General features: G+C 39.5%; 1 protein-coding gene across 1 annotated transcript; it reads left to right on the top strand.

Annotated features, from left to right (window-relative positions):
* Window positions 1–1,936: 1,936 nt before the first annotated feature.
* Window positions 1,937–24,040, top strand: LOC6647650 (tachykinin-like peptides receptor 86C). The gene is made up of 8 exons (XM_002069936.3): window positions 1,937–2,878; window positions 20,295–20,440; window positions 20,591–20,804; window positions 20,897–21,031; window positions 22,824–22,904; window positions 22,966–23,313; window positions 23,383–23,501; window positions 23,601–24,040. The coding sequence occupies exons 1-8, from the start codon at window positions 2,697–2,699 to the stop codon at window positions 23,909–23,911; spliced, it is 1,536 nt and encodes a 511-aa protein (XP_002069972.1). The 5' UTR covers window positions 1,937–2,696; the 3' UTR covers window positions 23,912–24,040.
* The last annotated feature ends 112 nt before the right edge of the window (window positions 24,041–24,152 follow it).

The following is a 24,152-nucleotide window of genomic DNA, read 5'->3' on the forward strand; positions in this document are numbered from 1 at the left end:
AGCATGAAGTAAATGATCCCACCCTCAATTGGGGGAGAAAAAAACAGGAAAAAAAAGTACAAAAATATGTTGCGTATACTTAATGTGTATGGAGTGGGTGGAGAGGGCGTGGCAAATGTATGCCATAAACTAAACGCAACAATATCATAAAAAAGCTAAACATGCTTAGAGAATGAAGGCGGGGTGAGTGCATATGCCTGTCCCTGGGTTAGGTCATACATACTAAAAATGAGGCAGAGAGGCTGGATGATGGTTAGGTTAGTTTTGATACCAGCCAGCCTAAATGGCCAGTCATAATCACAAATGGGTAAGCACACACAAACACAACCACCCTCATTCTTACAAACATACATATATAAACAGGCAGTAGACATTAGTAAACACAAAATACAACAAACAAATAAACAGAGAATAGAGAGAACACAAACAAACAAATAAGCAACAACACAATCACATACGCCCATTTGTACGTGAGGGCATCGCCGTCTCTATGTGTGTCCTGGACTTGTTCATGTGACTGTGTAGTACGTCCTTTAACAACATTCACAGGTCATTCATCATTTTAACACACAATACTATGAAATTTATTTGCCTTGGGCAAAGCAAAATGTGAAATGAACATACTGGAATACTCTGCAAATGCTGCCATTTCAAGTGCAATTGATATATAACTATATATATGTATATATTTATCTTTATAAGTCAATTAAAAATTAATTGACGGAAAACTATTGGATAAGACAAGTGTCTTGCTGTGCTGTAAGGACAAAGATTCGATAAGACAAGTGTCTTGCTGTGCTGTGAAGACAAAGATACAATTCAATTTAATCTTATACTTTACTCCTTGCGAGTTTAATCCTTGATTAGTACATGTATCTTCTACAATAGAGAAACTATTCTATTTCTATGCTCTTACTCTTTTCATATCTACATAAATAGCATTCCATTATCATATCATCGGGATTTGAGTAGTGTGAAATTTAGGTTGCTTTGTGTAAAGATCCTGTTGCATTTTAATTGACTTCCTAATATGGCAATGTTAAATTACCAACTAAAAGTGCTTCTGGCAAATTCGCCACTTTAAAATGGTGTAAATTCCTCTCTCTCTCTTTCTTTCTGCTTACTTTACGTTGTCTATTGTATGCAGATGTTGCTATAAATTCTATTGGCAGCAACATGTTGCTGTCTTTTCTCTCAACAGGTTGTGTAAGTGCTTATGGCTAGTATATGTTGCCAAATGTTGCCTTGACTGGCGTGTCTGTGTGTGGTTCGTGGGTGTGTGAGTGTTCGTGTCATTGTATGAGTGTTGATGTTGACTTGCTCATGGCTATGTGGCATTAGCGACAAAGGCGGCAAACTGCAGACATTGTAGTCTCGCACAGTCATCGGCGGCATTTACAACATTCGAGACGAAGCGCTCGCGCGTTCTTTGTAACTCTGAGTCCCTGTGTGTCGCTGCGGGAAGTGTGTGTGTGTGTGTGTTTAAGAGTGTCCTGCTGTTGAGTGCTTTTCTTGCTGTTCTTCTTTTTGTGTGTGTAAAGCAAATTTCGAGAAGCCTTTAAAAAAAAAAGAATATTCGTTTTGCAATTTTTTTGACTAGCCCAAATAAAGGGGAAGTCATAAAGTTCCCTTGAGAAGCAACTATGGAAAAAATTGCTTATTATTGAAATGAATATTTTCAGGTAAAACCAAATATTCCTTAAAATGTCATCAAGTAAAGCGAAACTTGAAAAGCGAATTTCAAAAAAATAGTTCATAAAAATTGATGCTAGTGAAACAATATTGTGACAAACCAATTTTATTAAAATTATAATTATTTCGCATATAAAAACCATCAACCAATTAATTGTACAAATATAATCGAATACTTTTAAAGTGTTTATCTAAAAATTAATTAATATCGTTTGATCATTGGTAAAAACAAAACAAAAGTAATTTGTCTAAAACGCCTAATTTAATAATAAATATGCAATTAGTGTAATTTCAAATTACTGAAACCGCATTTGCAATTTAACGAATTCAATTTGGTCTACGCCTGATGACCTCGTACCGAAGGCACTGCAACTGTGCGTATACGCAATATTGTAATTAAATAATAACAATGCAAATGATTCGCTAATAACTAGTGACAATTTTATGACTCAATGGCGCCAACTTCATGCTCCATGTTCGTTCCGTTAGTGCAACAGCAACGTGTCCTTGACACTTCTTTGAATGCAACCCGCCTTCGATGTTATTAAAAGCCAAGGAAACGTGCGTGTAAATACCCATTCAAGGGGCCAACAAGACTACCGTTTCAGTGAAAAGAAGTCAAGTGAAGAAAGTCGAGATTGTTAAGATACTTTTGCTGTGTTTGTGTGTGGTGCGATGTGCGGGTAGTGGTAATTAAAGCATGCAAATTGGCATCCATGGGCACAGATCTCCTGCCATGGCATGTGCCCAACGTGGCCCACGTTGCTGGCCATCCACCACAACTTGTACCATGGTGGAAGCGTATTAAACTGAACTGAAAATAACTTGGCTCCGCAATCACCACATTTGCATTGTACCAGCGTTTGTTACGTTACGCAACTGCAACTGACCCCATCTACAACTACATATAACCACTTCATCTCTCCGCCATATACCACAGCACACAAATCCAGGTCCTGGTACCATCTTTACTTCTCGCCTAGTGTGTTTGCTGCAACAACAACATGTCGGAAATTGTGGACACCGAGCTGTTGGTCAACTGCACCATTCTCGCCGTTCGACGCTTCGAATTGAACAGCATTGTGAACACATCGCTATTGAATAGCCTCAACCGCACCGAGGTGGTCAGTCTTTTATCGGGCATCATAGAAAATCGCGATAATCTGGATAGCATCAACGAGGCCAAGTAAGTTTCCCTTTAACAGTTCCACTTGTGCCTCATATTGCTTGATTTAAATTACAATTGCAATTTCGCGGAAGCACGGAGACGATAACGAGTGTCTTGCGAAACTTACTTACGCAAACTAGATGACACGAATTAAATGCGATTCGTGGTAGTCTCCTTAGTTAACACTACTAACTGATAATTTGCGAAAAGTGTAAAGTAAAGTTGTTCCGCCATAGCTATGATGATGATGATGATGATGATGATGGCTATTATCGGGTAGGAAAAGTTGAAATTTCCTCGAATAGAAATAAATTGTAGGGAACTGTAAAGGCACTGCGAATTTTCCCAGAAGCAAAGCAAATTTTACGTGCTCCGATTCACAAAAAGTGTAAAGTTATTGAATTAGAAATTCAATTTTCAATAAATTCCTTCATCCCAGAATGTATGCTATATATTTTGTTTAACATCTTATTTATACAGATTTAGATAAACATCCTTAATCTTCAAAAATCGTTAGCTTAAATTGATTATCCAGGGAATTGTTTTTCTTTAATTCCCATTAAAATGAACACCAAAACATCAGAAGTTAGGCTCATTCCACAAATTTCCTTTATCTATTTATCTTACAAATTACTAAGCTCATTTCTATCAAGCATCTACCATTTGCCATAGCCCACTCCTCAATCAAATTGAAAAACCAATTTAACATTCAATTTGGGCGAAAGCCATACCAAAAACCAAAACCTCAAGGCCAATATCCACAAAAACCATCACAAAAACAACGAAATTTGTAGAAGCAATTTAAATACGAATGGATAACAAATTAATGACTAAATTAACCAACCACAGAGCAGATTACGGAGTCGTCCATTGATATACATACGTACAGGCAAAAAAAAAAAAAGATATTTGGAAAGTAAATATTTTTAAGCAGATATTTTGTAGCGCCAACTTTTACGCCTCCATATATTTTCATTAGTTTGTCTGCCCGTTAAGTAGTTAACATAATGAAAACTTTTGACTTATTATGCAATAATGTGGCGCTTTAAAAGCACGGCCATTAATTTCAGTTTGTGGTGGGGATAAACAGAAACACCCACACACATACATACTTATAGACATACGTATATTATATAAACAGACATCAAGGCTGAATAATTACAGTAGATAGAGCGAATTAAGTGTGGCTTAATCGCCATCAATTGAAAGTGCATTTCATCTGCTTGCCATCGCTTTCTCTTTCGCTCTCGTTCCGTATGTTCATTTCACTTCTGCTCTTGTTCTCTGTGTGTTCGATGGCCATAATTTATGGGCCACGCAATATTTTATTTATATTTGCTGCGTGTTTAATAAACGAGTATATTAAGTTCATTCTTGGTTCTGTTCAATTGAACCATCTGCTTAAAGATGAAGCACTTTGTGTGGCCAAAGATATTTATAAATGTGTGTTCAGTATATACATAAATGGGAAAATGTTTAATAATTTTGCATAAACAAATCAAATCAATAGACAATTCATAGAATTATTTTATTTGCTAGAAGCTATTAAAAAAAAGTAACGAAAATTAATATGAGTGCTTAGTTCAATTCAATAGAAAAAGTTTTATTTAAAAGTCAATTTGTTGGCAAATTTTTATTTATTACCGAAAAGTTGTAATGGCCATTACAGATATGTAGTAAACATTTCACTGGAATTTGTTTCATTGAGAGAATAAATTGTTAAAGTTTTCAAGTTTTACGCATTGTTTCTATGAAATCTGTTGGATAATTGTACATTCAATTAGCTTACCTCAAACGTTTATCATCAACATCATCAATTATTTCCCTTTTTTTAGGTCTAATTAACACATCTCAATGTGTGTTTGTGTGTGTGTGTGTGTGTGTGTGTGTGTGTGGCTGGTTGGTTCTCATATAATTATTCTCTTTCGAATGGGGAAACAATACCAAAAACAAAGGCCAAAAAATAAGCCAGGCAAAGCTTTTGGCTCTATAGAGGAAAATTCACTAATTGCTTTTACAGCTGTCACACGCATTTCTCCGCCTGCTCACTCACTTACCAATTCATTCCACTCACCCCTCTCAGCCTCTCTCTCCATACCCATTCACCACTTACATATGTAGCAAAAGAAAATAATTAAATTCAAACGAAAATCCCAACGAAAAGAACTTTGACGAATTCCAACACAACAAAACAAAAATGTCAATCAGCCAGGATACCAGCACAACTAACCCATCCACCCCTCTCTAAGCCTTAAGCTTTTAGGTAGAGTGTGTGGGCGTGTGTGTATATTTGTTTGAACAAATTGCCATTTGTTTATTTTGTAGCAGATTCATAGGGCACTTCCAGGCAGGTGAAAGGTAAACCGGAGCTGCCCTTAAGCTCATTATTGGTTACGCTTTTCGCCCACAAATCAATTCAGACTCATATTCTACTCTATTTATGATGCCAATACTCACTTAATTCCCCTTGTATACTACAATATTGTGTCAAGTATATATGTTGAAACTAATATCGTCCTTTTTTTCTGACGTACATTGCGTATAAGTAATAAAGGTCCTAAGCTTTAATTTTAAAGTCCAACAGTTTCTTCATTCTTCTACGATTTTTTTTTCGATTTTTATGTTTATGGCATTTTCATACGCTTATTGATTTTGATGGGCAGCCGCATGCCTCACCCGCAAGCCAAAAGGTCGCAGAGAACATTAGATGTCCCACCCACCATCTAGTGCTGCTGTCCATTGGGAGGCTTTGGCATTTTTATGGTATGACTCCAAATCCAATCACATAAAAATAAGAATGTGGACAATTTATAAGAAGTAAAAGAAAGGAAAAGATACCCTAACAAAAGGTCACATTAGCTGGCAATTCCGTTGCCAAAAAGACTAAATTTTTTTGTTTGACCAAGTCCATGTAAAAGTTTATGTAACTCCTTGCCTTCTTTGAAAAGATTCCTTAAAAAAAATTGTTTGGATTAGCCATGAGGACAAAGAAAAGGAAACGTTCTGCTCCCATATAAATAGAAGGGCTTAAACAAAATGGCTGCCTTAAATGGAATGTGTAAGAGGAGCAAAAACAGAAGCAAAGAGACAAATTTTATAACTGCTGAGCTCACCATTAAATGTCACAAAAAAAAAGGGACAAGTGTCCAACAATTTGCATATGACAAATATTTCAATTAACACTACTCCTGCCATAAAACAAATCCCAGTTGAATGCCAACCGGAGGACAAATAAAAATTCGGGTCAATTATAATTGCAGCAAGAATGCAAATGTAACCGATAGTTGTTTCTCTCTCTTTTTATCTCTTCTCTCTCTCTCTCCCCTTCTGTATGTTTGGTTTTGGACAGTAACATGAATATTTAATGACTACTCCATGGATGAACATGCCCAAACACGAAAACTTTCATTTACGCATTGTCCAGCCAGGTCTTATGTCCCCTCTTTGGATGCCCACCGTTTCCTGCTTTGTCACTTCCGAGCGCGCATACCATTGCTCTACCCATGAAACAATGGTCTCAATGACGTCAATCTGGCTTCATAAATCTAAATTGAAAACAGCCTCATTTATAGTACGTGCCTTAAATATAACTTTTTCCCTCCGGGTTTCTAACACGCTCTCTACCCCTTTCTCCTTCCCTGGGAAGCTGGAGATTTCTATTGTTTTCGATCCAATCACTGAGTGTGATGAGGGCAAACGATGGTGCTGAGGATGCCGATGGCAATGCCAATACTGATGCTGGATGAGTGGTTTTGATTTTGACATTCGAGTGTAGTGTCCATTTGTCAAGCATCGATGCATATTATCTTACCATAAGCGGATTTGAAATAATGTTACGCCTCCTGATTTAAGGGTAACACAGACCTTTCTATTCGCTTTGCGACGCCTCTCTAAAAAAGACCATGGGCATATTAGTAATCCAAATTTGATCAACTTCTAAAGAGTTAATAATAATTTCCCTATTTATTTTGAAAGTATAATGCCAGCACTCATTATCAAAAAGAAATATAATTGCTTAAGTTTACTTACTGCTCTTTGGTTACGAATTCAAACTTTAATGGAAGCAAATCAGATATTCACCCTTTCATGGCCATCCCCATTACGTGTTCTAGGTGCCTTTAGTCACTCGGCAATTACATTATTAAATATTAAAACAAATTGCAAGTGGCGCGGATAAGCAACATTTATTAAACATCAATCAAAGCTATCCCCCTTCTAAAGGAAATTGAACATTTGTCTCGACACAAATTGCTGGCAATCAAATAAATGGTATTCATTAGTCAATTAAACAGTTTTCGTTTCTCCTACAAGCCGAAAAGGATGGCACGCCTATTGCACGAATTGTAATTCATTAACATTTACATTGCTAATAGCTGTCATGTATTCCTCCATCTTCCTCACTTACCCCTTTGGAATCTTTTAAAAATTGTCAACAATTTAGCGGGTGGTTGCATTTAAAATCAACTGCAGCTGTTGCCTTCACATTCAGCTCACTTATTATTATTTTCCACTGCATATTTCATGAATAGTAAATGGCCAATGCGAGCACCAAACCAAAATTGCAAGGTTTATGCGGAATTCAACGCTTAAACCACTCTCCAGCCATTCCCTTTAGGTAGGAATTCATTCTCCCTTTAACAGCTCAGTGAGCAAAGTGAGCTGACTTACTAAAAGTAAGCAGAAATTTCCCTTAAAGGCAGGTGGAAAGTCCTTTTCGAGTTGTTCTTTGGCAAGCGAAAAGTCGGTTAAGTCATGATGGTAAAGTTCGTCAAGTTATGGCGTCACGTCCTTGTGCAGAGAGTGAAAAGTTGGTTGCAATATAAACGACTCGACTCGATGTCAAATTTCAAGTTGGAGTGGAGCTAATTTTATGCTCCTAGATCCAGCTGAGACACAATTTAAACTCCTTCTTAGTTATCAAAGAAAAGTCAAAAAAAAAGTTAGGCCACAAAAGTTGAAACGAAGTTAAATAGTGTCCATTTCAGGGCATAATCAACAGTGAAGTCAATCTCTTTTTTTTTAAGCCAATGCAAAGCATCTTTCTATAAATACTCTTGCAGAGGGTACTACAAAATTATTTAAAAGTTTGGGCATACAAAATGATTCTATACAGAAAAAAATTCCTGATTAGCTTAGACTAAAGTCCATCAAAGTAGATAATTTAACACAATACTCTCAAGTAAGTTTCATATTTGTACTAATTCGAGAAAGGGTAAAAAATCTCTGGTACAGACAATGAAGACTTGCAATGTTCCTTTTGCTCTTCTTTTTGTCGCAAAGTGGGAAAAACATTTCCTTGGCGTGCCAATTTCAGAATCTTAAATTATTTTTGATTCTTTTGCGCTTTTTGTAGTTTCTGCAAGCTACTGAAATTTGCATAAACAGCAAAATTGATTTCCTCTGCCAAGTTTTGGTTCTACCAAGTGCCAATTTTCGTTTCTTTCAGCTTTAAGAGAGTCAAAATTTAGCTGTCATTAGCAAGTTTGCCAGACGAAAACAAAATGTGCAAACGAAGGGCCAAAACGGAAGCAATTAGTTGAATTTTACTTCCTTTACACTTCCGGTCAAGGACTGACTCTACACGGGAACTGCCATTATTGTTATTATTATTATTATTTACAATGACGCGAAAGTTAATTAAGTAAAGAAAAATTGCTCTAATCAAGTGAAATATGTGGAAATTTATTTTGACCTTAAGGCAAAACAGAGAGAAACAAAGTTTTTTGTTTTTGATCGTTTCTTTTGAATTTGTCAGTTGCATTTAAGCCAGCCATAAATTTTCCAAAGAACATTTTGTTTGTACGGCAAAGTTTATGAGAAATCAGTGCCCAATTATCATAATAGAAAGTTTTTGGCTTTTGTTCCGCGCCTTTTTGGGGCCACCACCAGCTCACATTTAAGTTGCCCTAAAAAGAAGGCAATACTTTTTTGCATTGGCAGTAGATAATGTATGCATACAGATTTCCGTTTCCGCTTAAATCGTATATGTGAAAATTTAACATCAAGCCAATTCAAACTCTAATAATACGCTTTTATATAATAAAGCATCTTAAAAAGTTGTAAAATAAATATATGAATCTTTAGAAAGGAACAAATAAGCAGTTTGCCTAAGTAGATCACTTCTAACTAATTGATTAAATATATGAAAAGAGCCGTTTTTAAATGTCAGTTTAATTTCGTAAAACTCGAGTGCAGAGTATTTAAATTGAAATGTGGATGGAAATAGCCTGGCTTTCTGGTGTTTATTTGCATTAACACAACGAAGCCAAAATGAGGACATAATGCTTGCAATAATTTACATAACCATAATGCACAAAAATTAAAACAATATGATAATTGGCTACCAGAATTCGCATTTTTATTGCATGTTCTGGCTTATGGCCATTGCCGTCAGCTATGTATAACAAACTGAATATAATGACTTACATCCTGAAATATAAATTAATCGTCTGGGCCATGCAAATAATTAAAATACTTTACACTCTCTTTCCAAGGACTTTAACAACAAATGCCAAGTGTATATTAAATTCGGTTAGCCTAAATATTCATATATTTTGTTCATTCTATATTAGTTAGACAATAATTTAAATAAGTTTTTTGTTTTAGTTGCCTGTTGGCAATGTAATTAACACCGAATGATTATTGTGTCTACCAACGAACCGTAAAAACTGAACATATGTACTGAAATGGATAAAATGGCGCAAGTTTAACGCTGATTGCATTCTATTGTTATAGGCAAACTTTGCTCTTAACAAATCGATACATCAAGTCTAAACTAATTGAGTTAATTATGTGTTCAGAGTTTGTGTGTGCGTGTGTGTGTGTGTGTGCATGGGTTTGTCTGTGTATATGTGTAGGTTGATGCTACGAGTACACATTGTTAAATATCTAATTAAATGTGAAATGAATAGTCCAATCGTAAACAAATAACAAGAATGTAATTGAGATATTTCAAGAGTCTCAAACAAAACAACAAAATTAACGCGAAAATATACCTAAAACTTACATTGTCGAAGCTTGCATACCCTTTCAAATAGTGTAACGATCCTTTTTCGTCCTTCGGGATATTTACAATTATCTCTTGGGCTAGGTTCGGCACAACAAAATTTATTTTGTGCCCCGGTGAAATTAGAACAGGTTTGTTTATTGATTTGTTTTGGTGGTATGTTTATTTACGATTGTTTATGGGCTTGGTTGGATATGACAAGTTTCTTTTAGAGGAGTCCCGACCTCTTTCCTGGAATTTCGGTAACAGGATATATCCTTGTACCTTCCAATATGCTGGGAATTGTCCTGGAGCAGTTTGACCTTACTCGATTCTTGCATAAACACGGTGTCTTACTCCTATTCCAAGGACTTCCTGGTTACAGGATAATTTGAGAGGTTACTCGTAAGGCCGTCCCAAATTATTCTGACTTTTCTTGATCCTTTCACTTGTTTGTTTCACTAGTCTGAGCTTTTAAGGTTACTCGTAAGGCCTTAAAAACTCCCTTGATTGATCATGACTTGTAGACTTGAGTCAATTAGTTCCACGTCTAAACTAAGACTGCCTTCTAAACTAAGACTGCCGGCTCTGTCGAGCGTGGTCCCTTAAATATATCCCGAGATGCCCATAGGGCGCTGGCTGCGGCGTTGTGCTGTTGGCAGCGGCGTTGGGATCGTGTCAGAAGTGGGTCGCCTCTTCCGGCGAATTCTGCTTACCGGCAATATTCAAAGAATGGCTAGGCTAAAAAGTGCGGCGTTGGGATCGTGTCAGAAGTGGGTCGCCTCTTCCGGCGAATTCTGCTTACCGGCAATATTCAAAGAATGGCTAGGCTAAAAAAATGCTATGGGTCGCGATGCACGCGTGCTGTGTGCACTCGTTTAATTTCCCCTGCAATGCACTTTCATACGTATATCGTATCTATCAGATAGAGGGCTTCCCTATCGTTCATCCCTCCCCCTTCGGTTCGTATATTCCCCTATGCAATCCACAAACCATTATCGTTTCATATAATGCATGCATGCCCCCCACGCATCTTCCCGCTTGTACGAAATTGCCAGCGGTCGCATGTGGTTCGATCGAAATCATGGGATCGAGCCATGTTGGACTTGGTTGCCCATCGCATGTGTGTGTATATCGGTTTCTTGCATTATGCTTCCCACGCATCTTCCCGCTTGTACGAAATCACCGGCGGTTGCGTGTGGTTCGACTGGCCACGTTTGATCGTATGCTACTTATACTGAATCGGTTCGATCCATCAGCAGCGGGTTCGGTCGTATATCGTACGTTTGGTTTGGCTGTATCTTGTATCTGGTGCATCCTTTGCACCGCTTGATTGTGTTGTTGCTGGCTTGTTGTGTGGGATATTATAGTTAATTATAATGTTCCTCACACTCCCCCCCTTCTTCGGGAGTGATTTGCCCTCCCCTGTCCCTTGTACCTTGTGTTTGTTTTCTGTATGTGTATTGCTTTCTCGCTGCCATGTCATCAGAGTCGTCCTTACTCATTGTTCATCTAGTTTCTTGCCATCTGTTTGTTCGCATATTTGTTGTTTCATCTGGCTGATGTGTGCTTGCCTGGTTTTTCCTGTTTCTTTGTGCCGTAATTTACATATAACTGGAGACAAAAAACCAGTCACTTCATATGGGCCTCCAAATCTTGGTGCCAATTTTGCTGCAAATCCTTCGGCCGCATTCGAGAGATGGTGTTCTTTTGCCCATACTGTGGTTCCAATTGTTGGTCTCCACTCTCTCCTCCTTAGGTTATAGTGACGTGCCTGATCTTGTGCCGCCGTCTCCAGATTACGTCTTATTAGCTCGAACAGCTCTTGCACTTGTTTTGCCTTCGACTCTGGTGGTACGCTTTGCTTTCCTGTGCCTGTCGTGACACTATCGTATATCGCGCCTGGCATTCTAGGTTCACGTCCTTGTATCACATATGCTGGCGTAAATCCAGTTGACTCTGATTGACTAGTATTTACAGCCAGTGTTATTTCCGGCCAGCTCTCATCCCAATTCCGTTGATTTTCACCGGTAAACTGAGCAATCATTGTTTTCACTGTTCTGTTTGCCCTTTCGGTTGGGTTTTCTTGTGGTGTGTATGGTGCTGTTAATTGGTGTTGGCATCCCCATTCCTCTAGCATTTTCTTAAACGTTCTGCTAGTGAATTGGACCCCATTGTCCGTTATTACCACTTTAGGAACTCCAAATCTCGACAGAATCCTTTCCCTAAAGGCCTTGATTAGATTCTCCGCAGTTGCCTTTCGCATGGGTATCAGTTCTGTCCATTTTGAAAATCGGTCAATGATTACTAGTAACATTGAGTTTCCATGTTTCGACCGTGGTAAGGGTCCGACGAAATCAGCGCAAACGGTGGCCCATGGTTCATCCGGTATTTGCGTCAGCATTTTCCCTGCTGCTTGCTGTTGGTTGGGTTTGTATTGTTGACACGTTGTACACTTTCCCACGAATTTTTTGATATCTCGTTGCATTCCTGGCCAATAATATCTTGACGCAGTTCTAGCAATCGTTCGCCTGTTTCCTGTATGCCCTGCCGTTATGGAAGTGTGGTTTTCTTCCATCACTTGGTTCCGTAGTGTCTTGGGCACACACAATTTCCATGATATTACTTCTTCTTGGCCTGCTCTATGCGGAATATTCCTGTACACCTGGCTGTTTTCTACCATGTAATCTGGATATTTCTGTGGTTGTTGTTGTATTTTCTTTATTATATTTTGGATCCACTCACATTCTTTGTTTGCTTGTCGTAATCGGGCGCCATTGTCTACTATTCTTTTGCACCCTTCCATCGGTTGTCTTGATAGTGCATCGGCGACAATGTTTAATTTACCCTTTCGATATGCTATTTCGAAATCGTATTGTTGTAATTCCAGTGCCCATCGAGCTATGCGGCCCGTGGGGCTCTCTATACTATTCAACCACTTCAACGCCATGTGGTCTGTCACCACCTTAAATCGGTATCCCTCGAGATATGGTCTCAGCTTGCGTACTGCCCACACTATTGCTAGGCATTCCTTTTCTGTTGCCGAATAGTTCTTCTCCGCTTGATTCAACTCTCTCGACAGATATGAAACCACTCTTTCGCCCTCCTCGGTGTTTTGTACTAGTATGGCCCCTAATCCTATGTTGCTTGCATCTGTCTGGAGTACGAACATTTTTGTGAAGTCTGGGCATGCCAATACTGAGTCACTCGTGAGTTTTTCCTTCACCGATTCGAATGCTGCCTGATGCTCTTCACTCCAATGCCATTTGGTTTTTTTCTTGAGCAGTGCGTTTAACGGGTGTGTTATCATAGCAAAATTTGGTACGAATCGTCTGTACCACGAAGCCACTCCTAGATATTGCCGTAATTCTTTTGTGCACGTGGGCGGCTTCAATTGAGCTATTGCTGCCACCTTGTCTGGGTCCGTTGCAATACCGTTTTCTGTTACCAAGTGGCCTAGAAACTTTAGCTCTTGTCTAAAGAATTGGCACTTTTCAGCATTTATTCTTAAGTTTGCTTCTTTCAATCTCCTGAACACTTCTTGCAGGTGGTCCATGTGTTCTTTGATTGTTTTGCTTACTACTACTATGTCATCTTGGTAGGCGAACGCGTTTGGTATCATTTCTGGGCCAATGACTTGGTCCAGAGCCCGTTGGAACGTTGCTGATGCGGAGTGTAACCCGAATGGCATCACTTTCCATTGGAATAAACCTTTCCCTGGGACTGTGAATGCTGTCATTGGCCTGCTGTTTTCTTCCAACGGAATTTGCCAATAGCCGTCCTTCAGGTCTAGGCTGCTTATAAATTTCGCTTCACGTAGTTGGTTTAAGATGTAATCGATGCGGGGCATTGGGTAGGCATCTTTTATAGATTTTGCGTTAATCTGTCTAAAATCTACGCATAATCTCCATTTGCCCGTCTGCTTCTTTTTCACCATCACTATGGGTGAGCTATATGGGCTTTGTGATGGTTCGATGCATCCCATTGTCAACAGTTCATCGACCTTTGTGTTGATTTCTCCCTGTATTTTTGGATTTTTTGGGTAATACCTTTGTTTTATTGGTATATCATCCTTCATTGTGATCCTGTGTATCCCTACTTTTGATGATCCCTTGATTTTCTCCAATTCCATCAGTTCGTGTTCTAGAAACCTTTGTATTTCTGTTTGCTCTTCCTTCTGTGTCACCACGATCGATATGCGTTCGGTCATCCTGTCCTGCATCCTCTTCACCGTTGGAATTTTTATCCTGTGGCCTCCGCATGCTATTTCGGTATTCATCAGCCTTAAGAAATTCCATCCTAAGATTATAGCATCCATTCCGTCTGGCATGATGAGAAATGTTATGTTCATTTCTTTGTTTCCGAATCGAACGTATCCTGTCCATTGCTCGTTGATGTCTCTCACCTTCCCGTCCGCCATGTATACTTGCTTGTTCGTGGTCTCTCGGTCTCCTTTCTTTTCCACCGTTTCCAACATTTGCTTGCTGATAAAACTGCTCGTGGCTCCGGAGTCAATTGTCGCTTTTATCTGGACTCCTGCTACTTCGATAATTGCTGACAATTGATCCTCTTCCTCTATTAGTTGGCCTATTAGTGGTGAGGAGCTTGTTGGCTGGGTCCCTGCTCGCCCCTGATAGGCTGGAACCGCCTTTCGTTTCCCGAACTCCAACAACACTCTTTTGTTCTTTTCCCAATCCTTCCACACTGCCAACAGAAATTGAGTCTCTGATTGTTGCACTCCCTTGCCCAGTGTCCGGCTCCCCCGCATCTGCGGCATGCCTGGTTTGGGTTCAAGACTCTTCCCTCTTGGATGTTTTTATTTTCTTGGGTTGGTCTTAAATTGTTCTCCATGCTGTTGTTTTGGCATCTTCGGCACTGTGTGACTGGTGGCCCGTAATTTCCTCCTCTATGGCTTGATTGGTTGTTGTTTGTTCTTTGAGCATTGTTTGGGCGATGGAAATCTGATCGTTCTTGTTCAAGCATCTCATGTTCTTCCGCCAACTGCATCAGCTCATCTAGGTTTCTGACTCTGTGCGGCCGCACGAATATCCTCAAATCTGGAGTGCAATTTTCTAATATAACCTCCAATTGCTCGTACTCTGGTATTTTAAGGGGTCTCATCATTGTTTGCATGTCGACCATATAGTCCTTGAAATACTCGTTTCTGTTTTGTTTGCGATTTTTCACTTGATCAGCCAATTTGTTGAAGAATCCTCTTGGCAGGAAGTATTTCTTGAAGCCCTCAACGAATTCCTTCCACGATCGCCACTGCTTATTGTTTGCGAGGTACCATTTGAGTGCTTTGTCTTTCAGTAGTTCTGGCATTGCTCTTGGGATCATGTCCAGCTCGATGCCATACATGTCTGCTGACCACTCGATTTGTTCTATAAATTCTAGCGGTCTGGAATTGCCATCGAATCTGAAAGTCCACTCCCTCACTTGTTTTGCCACCTTGGCGTATTCGGTGGTCCTGTTTGTTGTGTGCGGTGCCGCGTTCTTGGGGTCTATCGTTTGTCTCCTTAAGTCCCTCTTTGTGTCGGTGCCGTCTAATGCTCCTTCGCTTCCCCATCTTGGTGGTGCAAATGGAGGAATCGCTAGCGTAGCGATATTTATTTTTTTGAACTCCTCGGCCTCCTTGTTCTCACCATTCTCGCCTGACTGTGCTGCGCTTGTTTCTGGTTTTTGCTTGGACATTTTTGTGAACTTGAGTTCTAATCTTCTTATCTCCTCTCCCCACTCTGGATCAGACTCGTGGTTGTCTATCCATTCGCCGAGTTGTTTTCTCATCTCCTCTACCGTGCCGTTCATGTTGACTCCGATCCTTTGGCCTGTTTGTACCAGATCCTCCTTCTTCATGTGGTACATCCATCCTTTCCCCATTTTGATGTTTTCTTTTCAATTTTCAAACTTTTGTCTTGTTTAAAATTTCATCAGTATAGCACGTTGGGCGCCAGTTGTAACGATCCTTTTTCGTCCTTCGGGATATTTACAATTATCTCTTGGGCTAGGTTCGGCACAACAAAATTTATTTTGTGCCCCGGTGAAATTAGAACAGGTTTGTTTATTGATTTGTTTTGGTGGTATGTTTATTTACGATTGTTTATGGGCTTGGTTGGATATGACAAGTTTCTTTTAGAGGAGTCCCGACCTCTTTCCTGGAATTTCGGTAACAGGATATATCCTTGTACCTTCCAATATGCTGGGAATTGTCCTGGAGCAGTTTGACCTTACTCGATTCTTGCATAAACACGGTGTCTTACTCCTATTCCAAGGACTTCCTGGTTACAGGATAATTTGAGAGGTTACTCGTAAGGCCGTCCCAAATTATTCTGACTTTTCTTGATCCTTTCACTTGTTTGTTTCACTAGTCTGAGCTTTTAAGGTTACTCGTAAGGCCTTAAAAACTCCCTTGATTGATCATGACTTGTAGACTTGAGTCAATTAGTTCCACGTCTAAACTAAGACTGCCTTCTAAACTAAGACTGCCGGCTCTGTCGAGCGTGGTCCCTTAAATATATCCCGAGATGCCCATAGGGCGCTGGCTGCGGCGTTGTGCTGTTGGCAGCGGCGTTGGGATCGTGTCAGAAGTGGGTCGCCTCTTCCGGCGAATTCTGCTTACCGGCAATATTCAAAGAATGGCTAGGCTAAAAAGTGCGGCGTTGGGATCGTGTCAGAAGTGGGTCGCCTCTTCCGGCGAATTCTGCTTACCGGCAATATTCAAAGAATGGCTAGGCTAAAAAAATGCTATGGGTCGCGATGCACGCGTGCTGTGTGCACTCGTTTAATTTCCCCTGCAATGCACTTTCATACGTATATCGTATCTATCAGATAGAGGGCTTCCCTATCGTTCATCCCTCCCCCTTCGGTTCGTATATTCCCCTATGCAATCCACAAACCATTATCGTTTCATATAATGCATGCATGCCCCCCACGCATCTTCCCGCTTGTACGAAATTGCCAGCGGTCGCATGTGGTTCGATCGAAATCATGGGATCGAGCCATGTTGGACTTGGTTGCCCATCGCATGTGTGTGTATATCGGTTTCTTGCATTATGCTTCCCACGCATCTTCCCGCTTGTACGAAATCACCGGCGGTTGCGTGTGGTTCGACTGGCCACGTTTGATCGTATGCTACTTATACTGAATCGGTTCGATCCATCAGCAGCGGGTTCGGTCGTATATCGTACGTTTGGTTTGGCTGTATCTTGTATCTGGTGCATCCTTTGCACCGCTTGATTGTGTTGTTGCTGGCTTGTTGTGTGGGATATTATAGTTAATTATAATGTTCCTCACAATAGCTTGAAGTAAAATACCAAAGTCAGTAGTCAACAGATTAAAGACTGATTCTGACGAATCAAACTTGCAATGTGGCCTTTTGCAGTCTAAAGAATTGTCCTTGCCAACATAAATGCCATTAATGCATGGAAATAGCAGACATTCCATCTATGGCTCAGGTAGATGGACTGAATCGATTGGCACTCAACAACGTAGCTCCTGGCACATGAATACCTATTCGGCAAGCTGGAATTTTTTCTCTTTCTATTCTATTTTTGTGTGTTTGCCTTAGAGATGTTCACTTTGATTTTATTTCTGTAATTTGGTTAGGTCAAAAACCTATAGAATGTTTTAGTTTTTGGCAATTGAATAATTTGCCCGTAATTAAATCAACCCAACCAATGAAATCAAGTGAAATCGAATCAAACCCGTCTGCAACAAGTTAAAAAAAGTATGTAATATAAAGCTATGTATTTATTATTTGCCATTGTTTTTCTCCTTGTCGATAATTAAAATTTAATTATGAGAGTCATTTTGAGCAACAAGCATCCAGTAAGCATCCGTAATGTCATTGGCCAGACAATAACCGCAATCAATCAAAGAATCAATCAATTCAACCGAACAGCAGCCACAATCGAAAAAACAGAAAAGTTCAGAGAAAGAGTGTCAGTATGTAGGGTTGTATATGTAAAGTTTTGGCAGAGCAAAAAGGCATGTTAACAATTTCATTATTGAATTTCCTTGGAAATGTGTCTGTTGCATTTTAAACAGGCGATGGTAAATATAAACTGGATAAAGCCAGACAAAATGGAAATGCTAAATGAACGAATAGCATGAAATTGCAGATGGGAACAAGACTCTGAGCATTCAGCTCCTGAACCTTCTAAAAGACTTGATTCTTCTACATTTTGTTTAATTAATAGGGCTCCACTTGTTAATCGGCTCAGCCATGTGAAGGTACAGACATCAAAATGACGTCGTTCCACAAATTAATTAGCATTAGATAATGTGGTCTAACCATCAACTGACTGGGTGACTATGTAGTGAGGAGTCCTAGGGCTTCCCTTGATTAGCATAATGCCACTAACCATAGAACACATAGATGGGACAAACTCATGATTTTTTGATTGCAAACGCTAGCCTAGTCATGGAACCCCAGAGAACTTCGGGAAAACCCGAACGCTCGTACTCTCAATGAGAGCGTAAAGTGGGGAGAGGGCCAAGCAGCTACGAAAAAATTTCAGTCTAGCACAGACTACAGAACGATGAAGGCAGGCCTATGTCGCTTGTGATTTCGTTCTGTCTATGTATGTGTACACTCGTCGGTACATGCTCAGGCTTCGTAGTGTGTGTGTGACGTGAAGTTGTACAACATCGCATTTCAATAGCTCGCTCGACCAAAATTTGTCATTTTCGACAAAACAGCGGCAATGCGAATAGGATATGCCCCTGTGGAAAGAATATCAAGAAATATTGGCATCTTCCTCGTATGTATCCCGGTGGCTGTGCTGATAGAGTGTTCGCTTGGAAATAGGAATGTCCATGGTTCGATTCCCAAGTCAAAATCGTTGGCTTAAATAAGGTTTTTCTTTATTTTAAAATTTTGTTTTGTTTTCGTTGATTTACATATTTGTTTCTTTTTTTTTTGCTTAATTTACTTTTTTATTATAGAATATATAAAATTTGTTTTATTAAAAAATATAAAAAAACCTTATGGTCGGTTCCGAAATGGGAATCGAACCAGGGACTTTCCTATTTCCAAGCGAACACTCTATCAGCGCAGCCACCGGGATACATACGAGGAAGATGCCAATATTTCTTGATATTCTTTCCACAGGGGCATATCCTATTCGCATTGCCGCTGTTTTGTCGAAAATGACAAATTTTGGTCGAGCGAGCTATTGAAATGCGATGTTGTACAACTTCACGTCACACACACACTACGAAGCCTGAGCATGTACCGACGAGTGTACACATACATAGACAGAACGAAATCACAAGCGACATAGGCCTGCCTTCATCGTTCTGTAGTCTGTGCTAGACTGAAATTTTTTCGTAGCTGCTTGGCCCTCTCCCCACTTTACGCTCTCATTGAGAGTACGAGCGTTCGGGTTTTCCCGAAGTTCTCTGGGGTTCCATGACTAGGCTAGCGTTTGCAATCAAAAAATCATGAGTTTGTCCCATCTATGTGTTCTATGGTTAGTGATAATGCTTACCTTTCATGCTAATCAGTTTTCCATGGAAGTTAGTCGACAGCATCATCCGTGCTGCTATTCATTGAGATTCGTGTATCTCTCGATTGTTGCTCATTTCCGTTTACCTTAACGTCGGATGTCAGGCAAATGAAATTACTATACACTTTCTCCTACTCCTTTTTTTTCTCTTTTGGTTTTTTCTCTCTCTGCTATTTTCCCACCTCTGTGGCAAAGTTTCCTTTTATTCTGATTTTTCTCGATTTTGGAATTTTTCGCTTAGTTTGTACTCTATCGATTTTCCTATAATAGTATAAGGATGGAGTGCCAAAAGGTATATGGAACTTTTGAGTGTGTGCGTGTGTTTGGAAATGCTTTTTTCTAGGTTTTTCTCCATTTTTTTGTTGTTGGTTGAAAAGGATTCTAAAGCAAGTCGTTTCGACTCCAAGTGATTGAGTCTGCCAAATGCAGTTTTTTGTCTTTTATTGACTTCAATTCGTATACTTGAGTTTGGCCACAGAAATTGCAGAAATAAAGTTGATAGTGCTCTCAAAAACTTTGTAAATAGAAAGAAAGTGAAAAAGGAAGAGAGCATTTTGCAATTGTTTCAAAATAATTGAAGTCGGATTGCTCTATTTCAATATAGTTTGATTGATCTCTAAAAACGATTCAGTGATACAAATTGGTCTATTGTCAGCAACATGCTAAAAATAAATTGTTATATTGCACTATTTCGCATGACAAAAGCTTTTTATCAACGTTTTGCCCGAGATGAATGCCAATTGAATTTGCCATTCGATTGAGTCCATTCGTTTGGACATGCGAATACTATGCACACACACTATCAATCTATCCATCTACTTCGCAAGGTGGAATATGTATATTCTGGGATATTGTTTACTATTTGTTTTTTAGCTACGCCGCTTTCGTGTGGACTATGTGCATTTCTGTATATTTTGTTTTTTTTGTTGTTCGTTCACAGAGACTTTCTTACTGAATGCCTATTTCCATCACCAACGCGTCCATACGAGTTGCCATGGGAACAGAAAACGATATGGGCGATTGTTTTTGGCCTGATGATGTTCGTGGCCATCGCTGGCAATGGAATTGTTCTCTGGATTGTTACAGGTAAGCCCACAATGGATAAAAAGTTTAAAGAGAAAGAGAGAAAAATCACGTATACGCTGAACGCGTGCCTACATCATGGAATGCTTTAACTAATATCCGGCAATTTTACTCTGGCCATATCACGTCTATGCCATCATCTTCTCCCTGCAGGACATCGCAGCATGAGAACGGTCACAAATTACTTCCTGCTAAATCTAAGCATTGCCGACCTGCTCATGTCCTCGCTGAATTGTGTCTTCAACTTTATATTCATGGTGAATTCAGATTGGCCATTCGGTTCGATTTATTGCACCATCAATAATTTTGTGGCCAATGTAACAGTCTCAACATCGGTTTTCACTCTGGTGGCCATCAGTTTTGATAGGTAAGCCATTGTCCGACTAATCCTAAACGCAAGCTCAATCACAGCTGGCAATTTCACATCATCCGCTTCTGCATCCGTTGCCATCTTTGCAGATACATCGCCATTGTGCATCCGCTCAAGCGGCGCACATCTAGACGGAAAGTGCGCATCATCCTGGTACTGATCTGGGCACTCAGCTGTGTCCTGTCCGCTCCGTGCTTGCTCTACTCCAGCATCATGACCAAACAGTAAGTGGATATAATTTCAACAACATCAAGGTGAATAAGAAATTTGGCCCAAAAGTTGGAAAGCTTCTGCTTTCGCTTTTGTGTCTTTGTTTTATAAACAACTTTTTGGTAAGCCTTCAGCTTAAGTTTAGCTCACGCTGTTTTTTTATCGATTAAATGTTGCTCACACATACTCACAGACCTATGTAGATGTAAGGTAAATACATACCGTCATATATATATTTGCACATCTATTTATGTATATCCATCTAAATCATACTGAATTGCTCCCACTGACACGCCTTCATTTGAATTTTACGCAAATTTGGCAACTTTCTCTCCAGCACTTCATCTTTCAATGTGAAACTAAGGAGGGAGGTAGGAACATAGGGATGGAACTTCAAGTCTCATTTAATAGAATTGAAGCATTTTTTATTTAGACTTTAGACTGAGCGCGCGTCTACTTGAGGATAAAAGGTCTCCCTAGGCAACAGACTTCAGACATAATAAAAATGTTTAGTTCATAAATCAAAATAAGAAAAAGAGAGAAGGTGGCACAACTAGAGGACCAACAGGACCGACAAGGGGCAGGGCAACAAGCAACTCTGGCGTTGGCCAAAAAGTTGTCAAATTTTATTTTATAGAAATTAGATTTCTTTGCCATATGGATGGAGGGGAGGGGCAACCATACCTAGATACAATTGAATAAAACATAAAAATATATGAGATTAAAAATTTAAAGAACAACTGTAATAGTTGGAAATTTATCGCAAAATCAATCGGTAAACTGATCAAAAATATTGGCCAATATATGCATAAAATTCATGCACACGGATTATCTTGCTCCACAGATTATGCAAATGAAGAATTCGTATTGCTTTTCAAGAAAATTCAATCATAAATTCGGTTGGTCGATTGGCATTCAAATCGCTTCTTTTTTTTGCTTTTGCTTTTGAGGTCATCTTTTCAAAGCTATCATCAATTTTTCAAGTCAATACTTTGCTGCCATAACCAAACCATTACCAATTCGGGCTTAAAACCCTTTTCAAAGAAATCTGCTTGAATAGAGAGCTGTATGTACTAACCGCATCCAACCATCATCGTCTCTCTGTACGCATGATGGGAGCATGAAAATTTCCATTTAAATCAAATTGCGTTGCTGCTGTTGCGGCTGATGCTGCTACTGCTGCTGCTGCTCCTGTGAATTTATGCCACTGACATTGGCCACAATCCACAGAGAAAGATCCTTATGGTCTTATGGGTTTTGAATTTTGGCCTGGTTGGACAAATTATTACCTGTCTACCAGATTTTCCATTGTCCCTATTGTTAATGGCCTGAAAATTGCCACCAAAACGGAATGGCAAAATTCATAAAAGGATGTGAGGGCATGAAGACAATCTGCCTTTTAAGTGCTTGCCCAGCGATAAGGCATAAAATTTTCCATAATTTGGCAAATTAAGTTTTCAATTTGATGGCGGGCAAAATAAATTTGTCATGTTCTTGAGGGGGGTGGCCAAAATACTTTGAGGACAACATTCGTTCTGTCAGTTAGTCGCCCCTCTTACCCGACGTCTGCCTGTCCTTCTATCTGTCTGTCTGGCCCTTTCTTTTTATTTTTTTGTTGTTGGTATTTTCAGGCGTGAAACTTGATGGGGTAGTAAGTAATTAAATGTTGAAAGTGTTGATGGCTTTGATAGGCTTTTGGGAACCATAAAAGTATTTAATTTTCACTTAAACAGTTATTTTAATGTTGTCGAAAATAAAGCCAGATAATATAATATCATAAACAATTTCTTATTTCCCACACCTTAGTTACTATAATGGCAAATCGCGCACTGTTTGCTTTATGATGTGGCCCGATGGTCGCTATCCGACTTCAATGGCAGATTATGCGTAAGTTTGATTTCTCAAACTTAAATTTGAAAATTGTAATGGCTGTCATTGTAACCCTTAGATACAATCTGATTATATTGATTCTTACCTACGGCATTCCCATGATTGTGATGCTCATTTGCTACACTTTGATGGGAAGAGTGCTCTGGGGGAGTCGTTCTATTGGAGAGAATACAGATCGTCAGATGGAGTCGATGAAATCGAAAAGAAAAGTGGTTCGAATGTTTATAGCGATAGTCTCCATATTTGCGATATGCTGGCTGCCCTATCATTTATTTTTCATCTATGCCTATCACAATAATCATGTGGCATCCACAAAGTATGTGCAGCACATGTATCTCGGTTTCTATTGGTTGGCCATGTCCAATGCCATGGTCAATCCGATTATATATTACTGGATGAATAAGAGGTAAGGGAACCCTATGCGAAAAGAAGATGAGTATATACATATGTATGTGGTTATTATTTCTGAAAACAGATTCCGCATGTATTTCCAACGAATCATTTGCTGCTGCTGCATGGGACTAGTTCGACACAGATTTGACTCGCCCAAGAGCAGACAGACCAATAGAAACAGTTCCCAAAGGCACACAAAAGGTGGGTAGTAAAATCGAATACAAATCGAACGGTGGCAGCTAATTGAAAACTCTGCTTGTTGTATTAAGTAAATGCATGCCCCTATTTCTTCCCATATAGCCGAGGCCAAGAGTCAATGGAAACGCAGTACAATGGAGACACAAATCCACCAGGCACCGCCAACATCATCATCGAGAGATAAGCAGACCGCGACGTCAGGGCAAACATTAAATCGCGCTGCCGTCGAGTGCATAATGGAGAGGCCGATGGACAATGACAACAGTTCGCCAATTTGCCTCTCTATAAACAATAGTGTGGGCGAGCGACAGCGTGTGAAAATCAAATACATCTCCTGTGATGAGGACAATAATCCCGTCGAGCACGATTCTGATTGCCACTCTGCATTGAGAGGGCAGCCCAAACAGCTGTGATGGCAGCACTAGGGCAACTACATTGATGCGGTTGTGGACACTAAGAAATGTTGATTTGTTGAATGGTTTCCATTGCTAAACTTGTACATAGATATATGCAAAACGAATTTCCGGTTGTCAAAAACTAAACTAAACTCATATTGAAAACGTTTAATAAATTTTGATTTGCTTTGATATTGTATACATAAATCTATGTATTATATATGTATGTATAAATTGAATATAACTTTCCAATATCATC

The sequence above is a fragment of the Drosophila willistoni genome, chromosome 3R, assembly GCF_018902025.1.
Source record: "Drosophila willistoni isolate 14030-0811.24 chromosome 3R, UCI_dwil_1.1, whole genome shotgun sequence".
Classification (NCBI taxonomy): Eukaryota; Metazoa; Arthropoda; class Insecta; order Diptera; family Drosophilidae; genus Drosophila; species Drosophila willistoni.

Excerpts from the sequence above, each read along its gene's own strand:
- LOC6647650 (XM_002069936.3), top strand. The coding sequence starts at position 2,697 with ATGTCGGAAATTGTGGACACCGAGCTGTTGGTCAACTGCACCATTCTC. Across the intron at positions 21,032-22,823 it reads TCCAGCATCATGACCAAACA|TTACTATAATGGCAAATCGC; the intron begins GTAAGTGGATAT and ends CCCACACCTTAG. Across the intron at positions 23,502-23,600 it reads TTCCCAAAGGCACACAAAAG|CCGAGGCCAAGAGTCAATGG; the intron begins GTGGGTAGTAAA and ends CTTCCCATATAG.